General features: G+C 40.9%; 1 protein-coding gene across 3 annotated transcripts in view; it reads left to right on the top strand.

The window, feature by feature from the left end:
• The window catches only part of DEUP1 (deuterosome assembly protein 1), an 82,280-nt gene extending 62,625 nt beyond the window's left edge, over positions 1-19,655 (top strand). For all 3 annotated transcript variants that reach the window (XM_047823855.1, XM_047823853.1, XM_047823854.1), the window contains 3 exons: positions 2,941-3,137; positions 9,238-9,352; positions 19,479-19,655. In XM_047823855.1, coding sequence (XP_047679811.1) covers positions 2,941-3,137; positions 9,238-9,352; positions 19,479-19,655 — 489 coding nt within the window. The remainder of the gene's footprint in view (positions 1-2,940; positions 3,138-9,237; positions 9,353-19,478) is intronic.

Here is a 19,655-nt window from a genome sequence, read left to right as displayed (position 1 = left end):
AATTCAGAATTGGTGGTAATTTTTAAGACTCATTTGCTCATCTGCCCTTCACCATCCGTGAAGTTGGCCAAATAAAGTAATAGCATAAAAAATTACTACCCTCACAACAATCTAAAACATCCATTTATGTATTAAAAATTAATATACTAACCATAAACCAAAAACATGGATAAAGCCTGTCCTTCTGTAGAAGTACTTTGTTAGCCTATTATTGTTGAACATACGTGAATTTAAAAGAAAAGGTGTGGGGCACCTGGGTGGCTCAGTCGGTTAAGCCATCCGACTTCGGCTCAGGTCATGATCTCGCGGTCCGCGAGTTCGAGCCCCGCGTCGGGCTCTGGGCTGATGGCTCAGAGCCTGGAGCCTGCTTCCAATTCTGTGTTTCCCTCTCTCTCTGCCCCTCCCCCGTTCATGCTGTGTCTCTGTCTCAAAAATAAACGTTAAAAAAAAAATTAAAAAAAAAAAAAAGAAAAGGTGTAACATAAAATACTGTTCTTCAGACACTGCAGTAATTTAACTGGCCTCATGCTGGCATGCCAGAGTAAGTACTAGGAAGTTTTGCCATTTCGAGAATGAAGCAATGGATTAAAACTACAAAACCCTAAAATTTGAGGGAAGAAAATTTTAGCTAACAGGACTATCAAATAACCCATCAGAAATACAGAGGTAGAATTTAATCAGTGCCTATTTTCACACGATAACCCATCTAGTGAAGGATATAGTCCTGACATTACTAGAAAAGCCTTGAAGAAAAACATGAAATGAGAGAGCCCAAAAATGTTGTCGTCAAGGAAAATGGAATATGCTTTTAAATACAAATTATGCAAATACATTACCTATGTAATTTTTTCAGGTCATGCTCACAACACTTATTTAATTATGGTGCATTTAGAAAATTATAGAGTCTTTTAAAAAATTATTACTATCATTCTTAATTACTTTAAACCAACATTGGGCCAAAAAGAATCACAGGCGAAATCTAAATTTATAGAAAAGGCTTGAATAAAATTATAACCGAGCAGCAGACCATCAAGAATTACATATTTTGATGAATAGATTTTTTTAGAGTAAAACTTTCAATCCTTCATGAACTTTCTCTACCAGATCTGTTCATATGAATACTTATCTTAGAAAGGGCAAAATTTTATGAGATGGCCTCCTTTATATTTATTATAAATCTACTCTAATTTTAAAGATTTTTTTAATTAATTAATTTATTTATTTATTTTTTATTTTTGAAGGAGAGAGAGAGACAGAGCATGAGCAGGGGAGGAACAGAGAGAGAGAGGGAGACACAGAATTCGAAGCAGGCTCTAGGCTCTAAGCTGTCAGCACAGAGCCCGATGCGGGGCTCAGACCCACAAAGTGTGAGATCATGACCTGAGCCAAAGTCGGACGTTTAACCGACCGAGCCACCCAGGCGCCCCAATCTACTCTAATTTTAGAATAAACAATCCTTTCTCTTGGAAAGCATGCTACAGATTACTCTTTTATCTGCACTGATGTATCTCAATGAGCAAACGTGAAGACCTACAAAAGGCAAGGGCCTAACAAGCAGAGACATACCTTTAATGATCCTTCTATTCCAAAGGGCACCTTGGTCAATAGCTGTATAAACACATAACCCTTTCTGTGTTGTTCTGGGGCAATTTGGCCTCCTGGAGAATTTTCTTTCAAAAGTGGGGCCTTTCTAACGACTCATGAACTTCTATAACACATTAGGCAGTAAACAGAAAATGTAGTAAGCAGGCTTGGCCTTTGAAAGCAAAAATTAAAACAAATAGGTAAACCTTTTTAATACCTAATATGTACACATTTCTATACTTATCAATCCTTATACTAATATGATATATGTGAATAATATAAGACATGCAGTTAGTAAAAATAAAAATAATGACTTTATGGGATGCCTAGTCCATGAAGTGGCCTACATGCCAAAACCTTACATTTAGAAACTTCAAAATAAAACTTCTAAGACATATTCATCTATAGTCTTATGGGCTTATAACCATAGAAATTTGGAGCTTCAAAGATGATACTTTATCCATGTCATACTTTTTGTGCTAAAATATTACCCTCTGACAACAGAGAACTCTTGTTGTATCAGCAACTATATGACCCACAGATATCTAAATCGCAGGACTAGAAAGGACCATGTAGTCATTTAAAGCATTTTCATGAGTTTTTGTGTGAGACTATGTCCTGTTTTTTTAAACTCTGTGAGAAGAAAAGACTCTCCATAAAATTTCTTACAGCATTTAATTCAAAACTCATCAGAAATCTTTGTTCTTGCTTTGTAAACCGCTCATTTTGTGATCTGAACATGTTTCATATCCCCTTCTTAGGACACATTAAGATTAGGTGGTGCATACCAGATAGTAAACTACATCATGAAGCCACATTCCTGAAGACTAGTACTGCCACCATTTCAACTGTTAGATCTTTGCTCTCAAATGGTCCAGAATCAGACTCCAGTCTGTATGGATTTAGTAGATAATTGTTCATCACCCAACAGTGGGGAATCGATATGTGATTTTCTATAATGACATATATTATTGTAATCAGAGCAAAAAATCTTCCAAAATTGAAATGTGTATTAATTCTGATTCTATTATTAGTGCTGGAAGGCATACCCTGTAGACACGAAAACCCTTAAATCCAGCCAGTCTGTTCTAGAGAGAGAGAATGCTAGTGCAGAAGTGAACACGGACAGTGGTGGATGCATTGCTCTCGTTGTGAAGCGTTCGGTGGCAGCTGTCACTGAGCGTCCGTGTTGTGAGGAGATGAGGGCAGGAGAGGGCTTCTGGAGGCACACAAAGGTAGAGCCATGTCACTGGACTCAGATGAAAGGGGCTTACGACAGCCATGTCTAAGTGCACAGAAAATACGCATTCCCTTATAAGGAACAGTTTTTTCAGTGATGGTTTTTTCATTCTCTAGAGTTTGGACTTCACTAACAGGGAACATTCGAGGCATACGTCTATTAACAAACTGGAACACGAGAATGAAAGGCTCCGAAATGATCTTGCAAAACTTCGCTCCAATGGCAAATCAGCATGGGCCAATCAAAATACCTATGAAGAAATGGGACGGTACACCTATCAAAACCAAATGAAAATGGAAAAAAATGAAGATAGGTATGTTAGCTCCATTGTATAAGGACACAACTGTATAAACATTTAATAGAAACATTTATTTTTAAACAACTCAACGGAGAACTTTTATATACTTTCTCTTCAATTGTTATTTTATTTTGTAGTGATAATACATTAGTATAGATATATTGTTTTATATTAAATTCTGTGCTGTCAATAGCTTTCGAAATACAACAGTGAAATGATAGCGTTACAGTGAATTCTACTTACTTCAAACCCTTCTTAGAAGCCGATGTGGCACACAAAGTATACAAAGAAGTAATCTTATTTTTTTATGTCATAAGAATAGAAAAGCTAGATTTTAATATGTTACGTATATTGTTCAAACAGAATAGAAATTACTTCTGACTTTCAAAATATACGCTTTATATTGACAACTCCAGCAGTAGCGACAAACTGTTGGTCCCTTCGTAGGAAAGGAATTGGAGGGTGGGTAAGAGGTTTTCTCTGAGCGAAGAGAAGCATGTGGAAAATTAGTATCTGCTATCCACAGGATCCCCTTTTAAAGTGCCTTAGTTCAAAATTTAAGTACATACATCAACCATAAAATTAGACTAATTTATTCCACTTTAATAAAATACTTACAGAATCAAAACTGTCCTTGGCGGCTTTCCACTGTTTTTCCAAACCTGGGAAATTCTCAGCAAAATAAACAAGTTTCTTTTCTCCAGGATATCTTAGAGTCATTACTGTGCTCTTGTGCATTGTGAGTTTCAGGAAGGGTGTGGCATGCAACATTCCCCGAACTTCTTTAAGATCAGATTTGTTAACATTTCATGGTGCCAAGAAACGGTGAATTGATAGGACCTAACTTCGATCCAACTTTTGCTCAAAAACTCATCACACTTAGCATGAAAACCTTGCCTACTGTTTGCATATAACATAATATTTACAACCTTGGGAAACATACTTAAACTTTGTAAGCCTCAATTTCCCATCTGATAAATAGAGATAAGTATAAGGGGTTTTTGTGTGTGTGAGAATTACAGAAGAAAATACAGTTCCATATAAAACATATATTTCCATAAATTTTAGCCATTATTGATATTATTATTACTAATAAAATTGTTAGCATTTATAACAATATGAATACTTCTGCAACAACTCACAGTGCCAAAAAGTAGCTTTGGGTGGCCAAACAAATGGCTGAATCTGACATTCCCTCAGCCGCAGTCCTGTGAGAAGGGGCGATGCCGGCCTATCTTTGTAACTAAGCACGCCCCATCTAAAGGTGGAGAAATCCATAAATCCATGGGACATAGCAAAAAATATGTCTGTTCAACATTCTTGTGGACGTAGTGCAGCTCTCTCCTACTTGCATCCCCTCAAGGCTGCACGTATTAGAGGCTGTATCCTAATCCGATGCAAGAAATAGCAACCCTTCAAAAGTGCTCAATTAATAACCTTTTTTCAAGACGTTCAGGAAGGAAATGAGGGCAGACTGGCTGCTATCCTAGAAACTAAGCACCGGGGGTGGGTTGCTGGCAGGGGGCGGCGGGGGGAGGGGATGCAGGGAGGTGGGGGAGAGGCAGGGGGCCGGTGGGGCCGTCTGGGTGCAGGTGGCAGAGTACAAACAGGGTGAGGGGGCGGATGTAACAGTCCGCTGAGGCCTAGCCGCGGGCCGGTTCTGTGGTGCCCGTGCCCGGGTGTTCCGGCCTCTATAACTGAAAACCTGTCTCCAGAAGAGGTCTCATCTTGATTGTGGTATAGAAATATTTTTTCTGATACAGAACTTACCCTTTTCAAAATGCTCCCCTACTCCACAGATTCATGTCTCCGTGGGTCAAATCACGACCCCACGCATTTGGTTCTTTTATTGTAAGAGAAAAGCAGGGCCCTAAAGCTGTTAGGCCCTTCCTGTGCACGTTAGTACTGGTCTGTATCGAGCACCCATTAGGCGCAGAACATTATTTCCTATTCTTGCTTGTTGGGAACAACTTTGAAAGCCTTGGATGATGGTACCAGGTGCCGTCATTTAGAAGACAGTTATTCCGCCTTTTATTATTTTTAAAAAGTAATTTTATTGTTTGGGTTGCCCCCTTTTTTCTTTGCTGGGCAGTACAGAATGTGTTAAAAGTGCCTAACAAAAACAAGACAGTAGGGGACGCAGAAAGCAACACAAGAGGTAAAATGCTCAGCAGGAGATGATCTTAATAAGCAGTCAGGACTACTCTTCCTGCCGCAGAGCCGCGTGTCCTGCCAGCCTCATCTGTTGAGGGTTTCATTAAATTTGTTTTAATGCCTTGCCTGATTTCAGTGTTCTCCAGTGACCTGATTTTTAAGAGAAACAGCATTTCAAATGTTCTGAATAAATTATTATCATGTAGAACCCGGTATGGGGAAAGCGTTGTTGAGTTGCAAGGACCCTGAACCCAGCAGTAGAGAGCTGTAAAATACATGTCTATTAATTTTAGCAAGTGAAAATGAAATGTTCCTTCTTTCCCTCACAACACAGCTCAGTGAAGCCTAGATATATTTGTTAGGCATAAACATCATCGGAAAATACTGAGTCATATTTACATAGTGCTGGCTAATGTCACAAGGTCTTATCAAACTATTTTAGAAAGGAAAAAGCTTTTAGGCAAACATATATGAGGATGATGTTCCACAATGTTTAAGCCAATTTTTTAGGCACTTCCTCCTTCTAGCTGAAGAAGATTTGCATAATACATCTTTAAATAATCTTTTGTCCGCTTGGAAGTAACCCAATTTTTGTTGTTGTTTTTCATTCCTATTAGAAGTAATAGGAAGTTCTTCATGCTCATCCACTTGAAAATGTGAAGCATTTTGGGATATTCTAACAGATTTGCTTTCCGATAAGAAAGTTATTCGGCACTTAAAGAAATTATGAATAAGATGCAATTTAATTTGGTGAGGATGTATTGAATTTTTAACATTTTAAAAAAAAATTTATTTATTTGGGGGCACCTGAGTGGCTCAGTCGGTTGAGTGTCTGACTTTGGCTCAGGTCATGATCTCACAGTTCGTGGGTTCGAGCCCCGCAGCGGGCTCTGTGCTGACAGCTTGGAGACTGGAGCCTGCTTTGGACTCTGCGTCTCCCTCTCTCTCTCTCTCTGCCTCTCCCCTGCTCATGCTCTGTGTCTCTCTGTCTCAGAAATAAACATTAAAAATTTTTTATTTATTTTGAGAGAGAGCACGCGAGCAGGGGAGGGGCAGAGAGAGAGGGAAACAGAGAATCCCAAGCAGGCTCCGCTGACACAGGCTTGATCTCACAAACTGAGCGACCATGACCTGAGCCGAAATCAAGAGCCAGATGCTTAGCCAAATGAGCCACTCAGGTGCCCCTGTATTGAATATTTTAAAAGTTTTTAAAAGTCAGAGTTTTGTAGCTTAAGGATGAAAGCTAATTTGAAATAGTGGTACCCAGAGCAATTAATATATGACTAATTTTAATGACAACTCAATTTTGTAATAAATGGAGTTTCTTCCTATATATGATACATACTTAAAGGTTACATCATGTACAGGAAAGAGTTTAGTAATCCTCACATTAATCATTAAAATTGCTTCAAATGTAGTTCATAAATAAAACGTTTCTAATACTAAGAAAATCACAAAGTCAGTAGGTTTGTCATAACCACTCTCACAGGATCCCTTGTCAAAGAATGAACAGTCATCTAGAAGCAAAAAAGCAAGTTGAGAAAATTTTGCGCCAAGGTGTTACTCAAGAAGAAACAAAACATAGCAGGTTGAGCAGTTGTGGGCCGGGAAATAATGAGTTGTTCAAAGAACCGGGAGCATCATGTGGAGCGTTAGAAGGTGAGGCCGAAGCAGGCAAATTAGCGGTTTGTGAAGGGATCCTATTCCATGCTGAGGACGTTATCCCATAGCCCGGGGAAAATTAACTGAAGGCCTGGAAGAGATGGACAGTTAGACACGTCTGAAAATTGCAGACAGTGGACCCAGGTCTCAAGTGGGCAGAGTTCTGTTCCCAACAACTGAGGCCTGCTTTCCTGGCAGAAGTAGGCAGAGGCCTTGGACTAGGGCCTGTGGAAAAGCTAACTGGACAGACCAACTCGTGAGAGGCTACTAAAAGCCATCCGAGGGGCGCCTGGGTGGCTCAGTCGGTTAAGCCTCCGACTTCAGCTCAGGTCACGATCTCGAGGTCCATGAGTTCGAGCCCCCGTCAGGCTCTGGGCTGATGGCTCAGAGCCTGGAGCCTGCTTCTGATTCTGGGTCTCCCTCTCTCTCTGCCCCTCCCCCGTTCATGCTCTGTCTCTCTCTGTCCCAAAAATAAAATAAACGTTAAAAAAAAATTTTAAAAGCCATCCGAAATAATTCTGAGGAGCCTTTAAAATGATATACTGAGCATTTCTTGCAAGGTGGTTTAGGAAGTATTTGAATCGCTGCATTCTAGAAGAAGAACTTTTCAGCTATAAAGACGATTTAAAGCAAAAGTACTTTACTCCCTAATGTAGTCTTTCCTTTCAATCTCTGCATTTTATTGATCATACAATAAAAGAATGTTCATATGTAAGTTTTAGTAATTAACACTATAAAACTGTATCGATACGTCCAAAGCCAAGTGGATAATTGAGAGAATTCTTTAGATAATTTAGGACAAATAACACTTTCCCTGAAATCTTTGTATAATTGAGATTACAACGAGATATATCTTTCTTGAGTCACTTCTATAATTATCTTATTTTGTCCCACTGTGCTTTAAAGTATAGATGGGAGCCTCCCTCAAATTAAAAGGTTCAGCGGAAGATTCTATGCAGATGTACTATGCAATTGTTATAATTCTGTCTGAATTGCGGATGTTTCATCTTAACGTGCACATCATAAACCATGTTATTTCAGTTTAATTTGCTGTTCTGTTTCCATGGTAATTATGGTTTGGGAGAATGGATTTTAAAAAAGATATATTTCAAGATAAGTAAAAACAGAAAGCACGTTGTGTTTGTTTTTTATGTCCTAATTTACAGATGTCTCACTTAACTTTTATTGCTATTTGTATGCATCGCTTTGAAATGTTTACATAATAAGAAACCGGTCTGTGGAGACAGATAGTCTTTGGATAAGAACAGAGAACAATGATGTAAATTTGTTTGAACCGTGCAAAATTCAAATGTGAAGGCTTTGAAAATGGTAAATCATTACCTATGGAGAATTTGAATAATCAGTAAAAATGAATAAATAAGTTTAAGGTGAAGGGATTCTGATGTTTTCATGGGCTTTGATGATTTTGATTAAATTTCAACCCCAATTTCATGAATTAATGTGCAGAAAGATATTTATTCAGTTCTGAACAGCTCATACCATAGGATCTTTTTATGTAAAATTTTAAGGCACGTTCGTTTGGTTTTTTGTTTTATTATAGTCAGCATACGAAAATTTTAAATCTCACTGGTCTTTTATTCAGTTTCATCTTCTACTTTATATGTTAGCACAAACAACCGATTCTGTACTGTACCTTCCACCCAAACTGTGGAGTGCAAGTCTCCTAACAACTCATTTTTTATCATTGAAAAAACTAAAGTCACAGAAAGATCTAGTTACCTGCTTAAGGTCAAGGTCATACAACTAAGTGTGGAAGAGCTAAGGAGAAGATAGTAATTGAAAATACGTTACAAATTATTAAGCCCTATAGGAATTAGAATTATTGTACAAGGACTTATTCTGGCATCAAACAAACAAAACAAAACAAAAGAAGTATAATTCTGTTAAGAAAGCCAGCAAGGTTAAGTGAACTACAGAATACAAAAAGAGGATTATTTAGACTTCTCGAGGGCAGCATTGTTAGCTGTTCTGAGATTTTTCTGAAACGGGTATCATGTTTTTTAATTAAATGGCAAAGAGATTTGAAAGTAACATAGAAAAGGATGCAACAGAGGCAATAAGGATAGAAGAATATTTTTAACAATTACAAAGTTTTCTGTCCATTATTAACCATTAGAAATTATTTACCAGGAAAATTATTTTCAAAGAGACCCTGAGATAAGCCCAAACATTTTGTGATGCTCTCCCCTCTGTTAGACATCAGAGAAATGTAAGTGCTTAGCTACATGAACCAGCAGTATCCTTGGTGGTGGTGATGACGACCATCCTCCTCTTTTAGACTTAGCCAAGACCGGGAGCCCAACAGAAGTGTGACACCTCCTCTGCCGCCTTTGCCATTTCAAACCAGAGAAATGACAAGTCCCCTGGTTAGCGATGACGAAGTGTTCCCACTGGTGAGTTGCTGGTTGTGGTTGTTTTTTTCCTTGAAGGACTGATGACTTTTACAGTGATACCGATATACTGGTATATATACACACAGTTGTTGGGGAAAAAAAAAAATTGTTGCTTCTTGACTAGGACTCCAAGGTGGGCCTGTGCATCATTTTGGCCATGCCTTTCTATGGAAGAAAAAGAGATCCGTAATGTTTCATGAAGTATTTCAATCTCTGGTTACTCACCTCTAGTGCAGGCCAGAATTATGGGGGATGCTTTTGAAAATCTTGAGTGCTTGGGACTTATCCCTAAACATCCCAGAGCCCTCCACGATCTGAATATTTTAAAGAGCTACAAGTGATCTTTTATGCCTGTTTTAAAAAATCTTTTCTATTGACTCTGACATACATACAGAAGCTTGCACAAATCAGAATTGGACAGCTTGATGAATTAGCACAAAGGGCACATCAGTGCAACTACTACCCAGGTAGAACAGAACATTGGTAGCACTCCAGAGGCACCCCTCACGTCCCCTTCCAGTCACTCCTTCGACTTGCCCCCAAGGTAACCACTGTCCTGACTTCTAACGTCATATATTTGTTGTGGCCATTTGTCGATTTTACCTAAGTAGAATCCTATTACCTGTGTCCTTTGTCTCTGGCTTCTTTTGCTCAGCATTATTTCTGAGACTCGTCACCCATATTGTTTTATATGGCTGTACTTGATCCATTTTTGTTTCTCTGCAGTATTCCATTGTATATAAATGCTACGTAGAATGACACCACAACCTACCCATTCTACTGTCAACAGATGTTTGAGTTATGTCCTGCTTGGGAATAGCTCTGCTAAAAAGCATTCTTGCATATGTCTCTGGGTACACGTGGGTACACGTTTCTATTGGGTTTACTCCTAAGAGTGGAGCTGCTAGGTCATAGGATAACCTGCATAAGGTCAGCTTTTGGAGGTAGTGCCGAGCGGTTTTCCTAACTGCTGGAGCCAGTTAATGCCCCAGTAAGTAGTCTATGAGTGTCCTTGTTACATATTCTTTCCAACACTTGGCATTATTTGGTCTTTTTCATTTTAGCTTTCCTGGTCACTGTGTAGTAACTTCCTATTGTGGTTTTAATTATTTGTCTGGTGACTAATGGAGTTGAGGACTTTTTCATGTATTTATTGGCCATTTTGATATTCTCCTTCGTGAAGTGTCTGTTCAGTTTCCTTGCCTAATTTTCTGTTGGATTGTCTTTATTCTCATCGATTTGTATGAGTTCTTTACATGTTCTGAAGATAAGTCCTTTGTTGATTATATATAATCGCAGATATCTTCTCCCGTTCTTAACTTGACTCTTCACTTAAGGGTATCTTTTGGTAACCAGAAGTTCTAATATTAATACATCCAAACTTACGAATCTTTTCCTTTATGGTTAACATTTTTTGGTATGCTATTTAAAACTTTTCTTGTCCCAAGTTATAAAAATATTATTCTACGTTACCTCCTAGAACCTTTGGCTCTTTACCTTTTGTGTTTACATCTACGCCTGGAATTGCCTTTTACCTATGGTGCAAGGTAATATTCTCAATCCCTTCCCCCGTGGAAATAGCCGGTTGAACTTGCACATGTCTTTCAGTCCTGTAGATTCTATTTTTTTGTTTAGTTTTCTTGATCTATTGTACTAAGACCTCCAGGAAATGTTGAGTGGCGGCCGTGGTAGAGCCCGCATCTTTCTCTCCTCAGTTACTGCAGAGGGAAAGCTTTACGATATTTGCTAGAGGTGTTTTGTAGATTTCTTTTAAAGATTAAGGAAATTCCCTCTTATTTCTAGATTGCTAACTCTGTTCATGAATTCATATGGAATTTTATCAAATACTTTTTCTGCCTCTTTTGACATTACCAAAAAGAAAAAAGAAAAAAGAAAAAGAAATGACCATATGAGTTTTCTCTTTTGCTTGCCTAATGTGATGTAGGTCTTGATTTTCGGTTGTTAACCCACCTCTGAATTCTCGGAATAAACTCCACTTGAGAGCTGGATTTGGTTTGCTCACGTTGGCTTAGAATTTTTGCTTCGTGTTCACTAGAAGAATTAGCCTGTAGTGTTCCTTTGCTGTCCTTGTCAAGCGCTGATATCAGATGCCGCTGACCTCATAAGACAGGGAAAGCGTTCTTCATCTCATATTCCTCTGTTTCCTCATTTTCCTTGGCAATCTGTGTTGGTTTCTATGCAGAAGGTGAAAGAGCCAGCTCTCCCTGTCTTGAGAGAGTGGCCTCGTGCAGGTTAATTTCGGATTTACATTTTTTGGTCCTTGACTTTTCATTTGATCCTCTTAGTGTCTAGTTCTGTGCTGAAATTTTCTACTTTATGATTTAATTTCTTGAACATAATAATCACAGGGTTTTTTAAAGTAGCTATTTGCCTCCGAAAGTAAGTCGTACTGGTGGCAATTACTTTCACTTGTATTCAAAGTACATTTGTGTAATTTTCACTGGCTCTCCCTGATATGCTAACGGATACAAATTATAAACAATGACAACAGAAAATGTCTAAACTGGATGGGGTGTCCCATGAGTACTTTACTGCTTTTCTGGAATCCATCACCTTCTTTTGGGAGAGACTGGAAGTCAGAGTCAAGCTATTTCGGAAGGAGATGACTTCAAACCATTAACTTTTGAAGTGTCAGAGACCTCTAAAGCCTTGAAATGCTCTTTTGCGTTCATCTCAACATAAAATGCCAAAGTTATCTGAAAAGAATAAAATTCTATGCCAACAAAGTAAACGAAATCAACTTCCTCATTTTAGCTGTAGGAACTAAGGGGACTTAGCCAATTCTATATCGCAAATTTTTGATCTTGAAGGACTCCAAAGCAAGCATGTACTCCAGTGAGGCAAAAGGAAAACAAAACATGATGAATTGCTAAATGCCCCATGGTTCTAATAGCAGATGATTTTAGCATTTTAGGATCATTAGTCTCTGCTCAGATATCGCCTCATCCGAGATGTCTGAGCAGCCAACCTGTGGCGGCCCCTCCCTCTTCGATCCCTTGTCCTGTGTTTGTTTGTTTGTTTTCATAGCACTTCACCGTAAGACATTTTATGCCTGCTTGTTTGTTTGCCTCCCTCCCCTAGAATTTAAGCTCCATGAAAGCAGAGATTTTTTTTTCTGTCTTTGTTTTACCGTTGTAACCCCAGCACCTAAAATAGTGTTTGGTACTCGTAGGCACGTAAAAAGCATACAAGAGTATCCGTCGTATTAACTTAATAGACTCTGGGCTTCCTTCTGTCTCTAAAATTCCACATTACTCCTTTGAGGACGTTCATGAGCCCCAGAGTCACTAGGAAAGAAAATTCTCTACTGCTTTAGGTCTGGGCGTGGGGAATTTAATCTGTGACAGGGCCCCAGAGTCTGAAAGACATAGCCCAGTCCACTGTTCTGAGTCCAGTGGTTTCCGTCAACTTCTGCATTTTAACTTCTATGTCAGTACTGTCCCTACCGAGAGCACCAGCGACCTTCTAGTTGTTAATTCAATATGCTTTTAAGAACTCATCTTCCTTCATCATTTTTTCTTGAAACTCATATTCTCTGGCTTCTATCTGAAGCCAATGACACTATTTTCCACTGATTTTTTCCTGCTGCCTGTTTCCTTTTTCCCAGTCTGCTTCCAAGTTTCTCTCTCCTATGGCTGTCCTTAGATGTCATCGTTCGTTCGTAAAATCAACCTGTATTACAAGCACCCAGGATATGGAAGGTTCTGTTTTAAACACATCTTTGATGAGACAGACAAGTCTACGGTCTAGTGAAAAAAAAGAGAGGAACCCCATCGATGGATGAATGAATAAACAAATAGTGTTATAGACACACGATGGAATACTATGTAGCCATAAAAAGGAGTGCAGTATTGATATATGCTATATTGTGGCAGGTGAACCTCCAAAATATTATGCTAAGTGAAAGCAATTAGCCACAGGAGGTCATATATCGTATTATTCCACCTATGAGAAGTGCTCAGAACAGGTAAATCATAGAAACAGGGTGCAGACGATGGTTCCACGAGCAGTGCAGGGAGCAAGGAATGAGGATCAGTGGCTTGATGGGTTCAGGTTCCTTTCAGGATGATGAAAATATTTTGTAACTAGAGAGAGATGGTGGTTGCACAACATTGCGAATGTACTAAGTCAGAACCAAATGAACCAAATTGTTCATTTTTATTTTTAAAAAAAAATTTTTTTTTTCAACGTTTATTTATTTTTGGGACAGAGAGAGACAGAGCATGAACGGGGGAGGGGCAGAGAGAGAGGGAGACACAGAATCGGAAACAGGCTCCAGGCTCTGAGCCATCAGCCCAGAGCCCGACGCGGGGCTCGAACTCCCGGACCGTGAGATCGTGACCTGGCTGAAGTCGGACGCTTAACCGACTGAGCCACCCAGGCGCCCCCCAAATTGTTCATTTTTAAATGGTCTTATTTTATGTGCCCTGTACCTCAAAAAAGGGGAGGGACAACTAATGACTAGAAACAAATGAATATATAAGAAAATATCAAAGAGTGATAAATTCTACGAGGAAAGAAAAGCCAGGAATGCCATCATATGATAGGAAGTGATGGCAGTGTGGGGAATTACTGTCAGTTGAGTGGCCAGGAGAATGAAGAGGGGACGCTGAGGGGGGACCTAAATTAACAGAAAAAGATCTAAAGACCTGGAGGAAGAGGGCTTCCGGCCAAGAGAACCACTAGTGCAAATCTGCAAGGCAGAAACAAGAGTAGTAAAGTTTGAGAACCAAAAGGGGGGTGGGTGGGGTCTGGAGCCTAGAAGGGGAGAGAGAGAATGGCATGAAAGGGGGCCAGAGAAGCAGTCAGAGGAAGACCATATGCGGAGAGACTGTAGGCCATAGGAAGGAATTTGACTTTCGTTTCAAAAATACCTTTGAAAAGACCCCTTGAGTGCCAAATAAGCAATAAATTCTAGAGGGCCAAAAGGAGAAGTGGGGAGAACCATCTCCGGGCTCTTTTCAGTAGTCCGGGCAAGAGATGATGATGCTGGCTTGGCAGCGTGGACACAGAGTAACACAGCGGATCCAGGAAACGCTAGAAGTAAAATATGGGGATCATCAGCATGGGGCTGGTATTTCAATCTATAGGACTGGATGAGTATAAATAGGGAAACTCCCAAGACCAGGCCTTAGACCACAATACTTAGTGGTCTGGTGGGGATCTTCAAGGAGAGGAGCAAAGTTTGATGGTGAAGAGGGGGGACCCATGAGTGACGAGATTCATCTGCAGAAGCAGCCACTGAGAAGACAAGAAGGAATAGAATCCACAGTACAGTTAGGAGTAAGAGTCCCTGAAACAGAGTATGGCCTGAAACATGGCTATGGTGCAAATGGGTGTAGAGAGGAAGGGGCTCCCTCCCGAGAAAGAGGCGAGGCCACCCGGTAATGAGTGAGAAAATGAATATACTAGTAGAATGGGCAGATGGTGTTAACTAACCTTTTGACACATGAGGTCCTGAACTGTAAGTAAAAGCAGTCCCTGCAGTAATAGAATTCCTCCTCCATCCACCCACCCCAGCATTCAGCTGCTCAGGTGCAGGCATGCGTCAGCACTTTATTTAGGCTTGGGTTTTACCAAGTACCTAGAACAGAGGAATGGTTTCAATGATGGATCTGGAATATAAGCAGAGTCAGAAGGGAATGGATGCTATGAGAAAGTAGGAATATGAGACGAAATAAGCTGGAAGGGTAATGGGTGGGTTGCTGAAAATCTTGATTAGTAAATAATGAAGTTATCGTTGATGACAGCGTCAAGAACACAGCCGTGGGAGTGGGTGCCTGAAATGAAGCACTCTCCTAGATTCCTTTTTTTTTTTTTTTTTTTCGAGAAACAGAGTGAGACAAAGCGTGAGCGGGGGAGGGGCAGAGAGAGAAGGAGACAGAATCTGAAGCAGGCTCCAGGCTCTGAGCAAGCGGTCAGCACAGAGCCTGATGCGGGGCTCGAACCCACAAACTGTGAGATCATGACCTGAGCCGAAGTCGGACGCTCAACTGACTGAGCCACCCAGGCACCCCCAAGATTCCATTTTTGAACTGCTGTTTTTATTTGCATGTTTTGGATGATTTCAGTCAGACTCACAGCTTTAATTATCTATAACTTTGAAATATCTCTAATCCAAACCAACCTTTTGGGATCTGGATTGATATATCTCATTGTCTACATGACAATCTGTTTGAGCCCCAAGTCACCTCTAACTCAGCATTATTTAAGATCAAATGCATTTTCTTCATTCATATATTAATTCAAAATTTTGTTTGAAATATACTCTGTGCTACAAACTGCTAGAATCTGGAGAATCCAAAATAAATAAGACCTTACCCTTAATGGGCTCCTTCTACTGTTTTCTGTTTATCAATAAATGGCATTGATGTCATGCAATCATCACTCAAGCCAGAAGTTGGGAAGTCATCTGAGATCAGGTTTCCTAGAATCTGAGATGAAGATTCCTATGAAAGTGATTTATTGAGGGTACTATTCTTGGCAGGAGGAGAGTCAGGGAAGTAGTCTAGGGGAAGGGAGAAAAGCTAAACAAGGATAAGATCTCAGCTAGAGAGGAGATTGGCGTGGTCTCACCGGGAACTTGGGGCACAAATTGCACAACAGAGTTGGTTCCCCCAGAGACAAGAAGTCTGGGTTTTGTACCCCCTGTCAGTCAGTCATTGCCTCTTAGAGGAGAAGGGAATGGGCTGAGGGGGGTATTACAACTTCCCAGATGAGGCAGAAGGCTCCGGTTCAGCTGAGGGCAGGTCTCCAGAGAACCAACACCCACAGCAGCTGGAGGACAGATGCACCAGCCTGGTGAAGGAAATTCCAATAGGGCACCAACAGCATCCACTATAGTCCACCTCTTGAACCACTCAGATCCGTGTTCAACTCCTGTTGTTCATTCCACTCAGACCTGTCTTCTCCAAGATTCTGACTGGTCATAATTTCTGGGAAAACCTATAAGAGGAGGGTTTCGACAACTTGATGCTACAACCGGTCTCAAGGACTTGATAGACACCATCCCCTCACCCATTCTAGATTCCCCTCCCTCTCAGCTGGCCAGGTAGCTTGCCTTGTGGGGTGAGCCCCTGGTTCCCATGGCCTTATCCGGATGTGGTTTGCCATTTACAGTTAAAACTGGGCATGAGAGTATTCAAAGAAACCTCAGTGGCTCGCCTAAACATAAAATATATTCTTCACTGCCCCCATTATACAGTAGTAGCCTTTGTAATGATTAGGGCCAGGTACCCCTGCTAGTATAGCACCTCTTTTCTGTGCCTCTGAACTGCCAGCATGAGGAGGCCAAAGTGGCTAGGTGCCAGCTAGTGCTTTACCCGGGACCTGTAGATCAACAGAGCCTAAAGATACAAAGACAGAAGGTACTAATTCTCCAAGTGGGTCAACAGAAATGATAGAATGGAGCCATTCCTACATCCTCCGTTTCATTCCCAGATTCGTGTATTCTACCTGTTGGAAATACAGTAGCATATAAGGGCCATTGGTTTAAAGTCTATACCATATCCTGAAGAATAGTACCCCATCCTCACAAGTTAAAATTTGCAAGCTGATGCCTCAGTTCTGCCTTCAAGAAGCCTATCAGGCTAGCATCCTCTAGATGGTGCTATATGTGGTAAGACCAATGAATACCATGGTCATGCCCCCACTGCCATACTCCTCTGCTTTAAGGTAGGTTCCTTTACTACTAATCAGGATCCCACGTCAGTAAATCAGTCTCTCTGCGAGCTTTCAGGTAGTGGTCAAGGCCAAGGCCCTTCAGGCAGGAAAGGCAAACCCATACAATATATGTCAGTGCTGCTGGTAAGGATGAAACATTGCCCTTTCCAAGGTGTCAGGGACCTGGTGTAAACAAATTGCCAACAAGAGGCTGGTTGGTCTCTTTGAGGGTTGGTGCCATGTCAGGAACTCAGCTTTAGTCTCTATTGCAAGCAGATCATTCAACAAGCAACAGTTCACCAAATTAACCTTGGTGAAAGGGAGACCATGCTGTTGGGCCCGTCCATAATTTCCACCAGAGTGGCCAAGGACAGAGGCTAGATCAAGTCATCATACCCGCTTCTTAGATGCTCTGTCTCAACTCAGTAGCATTAGAGGAACTGTTTTGTCAACAGTAGACGGTTTTCTGCCCCAGATGGCATGGCCTTGGCTTCGAAATCTTAAGGGTCTTCAATGCAACTTGACTCGTGAAACTTTGCAGAGGCTGCACAAAGCAATTTTTTTTCTGTATCAGAGATTCTTCTAGTATGAGATCTTCCAAGTCATTTTGCCCAGGTGGTAGGACTGCTCGTACCCCATTCCCAACCTACTGCAGTGTCCTTTCTTGCTCTGGGCTCTACCGCAAACACAAAATGAAACAGAAACAGCCTTCTGTGTCACCCAGTAAATGAGTCAGATTATTCCACCCAAGAGTGGAAGATGCTGCTTCCAAAACCTGAAGAGACCTACCAACCTTTGTGCTTCTTTAGTGATAAGAAATGCAAGGTGCATTAATTTGTGCTTAAGAGATATCCTACCATGCTCCATATAACTGGACACCTAAAAATGTGTCGAGCCCAGGGCTCCTGGATGGCTCAGTCGGTTAAGCATCCAATTTTGGCTCAGGTCATGACCTCACAGTTTGTGGGTTTCAGCTCCATGTTGGGCTCTGTGCTGACAGCTCAGAACCTGGAGCCTGCTTCGGATTCTGTGTCTCCCTCTCTCTGCCCCTCTCCCGCTCTCTCTCGCTCTCAAAACAATAAATGGATATTAAAAAAATTTTTTTTTTAAGTGTCAAGCCTGTGAACCATTTATGGGGTTTATCTTTCACTCTCTGGATGGAGTGTGTCATTCCAAGCCTTCGACATACTTGCCACTTCCTGCTCATCAGATCTTAGCGTGATGTTAATGTTACTACATTATGCCCTATAATTTATAGCCCTTGGAATGTCCAGACGGCCCAGGCTTCTTCAGAATTTATTGTGACAGCATCCTTACATAACATATAACACTGGGGCAAGAACATGAATGTGTACTGTTGTCTGTCCCACGTGGACACCAGCTACTTACTTCTGATCCTCCTCCTCATTGGGTATTAAAAAGAGGCCATTTGTCATGTCAACAGCAGCATATCGTGTACCTAAGTCTATAGTAAAGATACTCTGTTCGGCACCACAGCCACAGCTGGCGCTACTACTTGGATGAGTTTCTACGGCACTCCATTATCATCCGCCATGATCCATACACTTTGTCAGAGGCCAGACTTACGAACTCAATTCCCCTAGAGCAGGGTTCACCGGCATCCAGATCGTCAACTCTTGAAACACCATATAAAGCTCCATTCTTCCAATAAAACAAAAGTTGAAGAAGAGTTCAGGGACCCCAGAACTAGAAAATTAAAGTACAGATGTCCTCAACTTATTTTTTAAATTAACCTAAAACAGTAGTTTGAATGAAGCACGCGCACACGTGTGTGTGTGTGTGCATGTGCACACACGTGCATTAGTAAGAACTTAGGTCACAGGCAGTTAAATGAGCACTTCCATATTGCCGTGAAGTGTGGAACTGGGCGCTTACCACGACGCTTTCTCAGTGGACAAACGAAATACATTCCCACGTCATGGCGTTCCCCAGGAGGAAGCCACTCTTACCCAGGATGCATCGTGCTGCCAGCCCTCCTCACCCGGCCAATTCCAAACAGCGATTAGCTCCCATTTTCAGCCAGTCCTTAATTTTTCCCCCTATATAAGCTTTCTTTGCCCCCGTCCTACTGTAATCTTAACATGAGCTTTTTGGAGTTGCTTGTTTTCAGATGAAAACCCTTGGCTTTACAAATTAGTTGAGTGTGTTTGAGGCAAGTTCCATGGGAATTTTGTGGGCCCTGCATTTGCAGCTGGACACGGTAATATTCATTTCTGGAGCTTTTGAATATAAGGGTGCTGTGATGTCATTTGTGGAGGATTGCACGAGCAGTCACTGCGTTATACCAGTAGGGACGGTTCAGCCTGGATTGTTTCATTAAGAGCTGTACCGTCTGACAGCGTGCCAGGCATGAGGCATGCCTGGAAACAGGAAGGTTTAAAAGGCTTTGTGTTCCTCACCTAACGTTTCTTTCTCTCTTTAGTCTCCCCCAGATATAGTCTTCCCGGCCTCTTTGGCTGCACAGCATTTCCTTCTGGAGGAAGAGAAGCGAGCAAAAGAATTTGAAAAACTTCTAAATTCACATATTGATGAACTGCAAAAACATACAGAATTCACTCTTAATAAATACACCAAGCTAAAACAAAATAGACACATTTGA

The sequence above is a fragment of the Prionailurus viverrinus genome, chromosome D1 (assembly GCF_022837055.1).
Source record: "Prionailurus viverrinus isolate Anna chromosome D1, UM_Priviv_1.0, whole genome shotgun sequence".
Lineage (NCBI taxonomy): Eukaryota > Metazoa > Chordata > Mammalia > Carnivora > Felidae > Prionailurus > Prionailurus viverrinus.
Note: the sequence above shows the minus strand (reverse complement) of the source record. Positions and strands in the feature narration are given on the sequence as shown.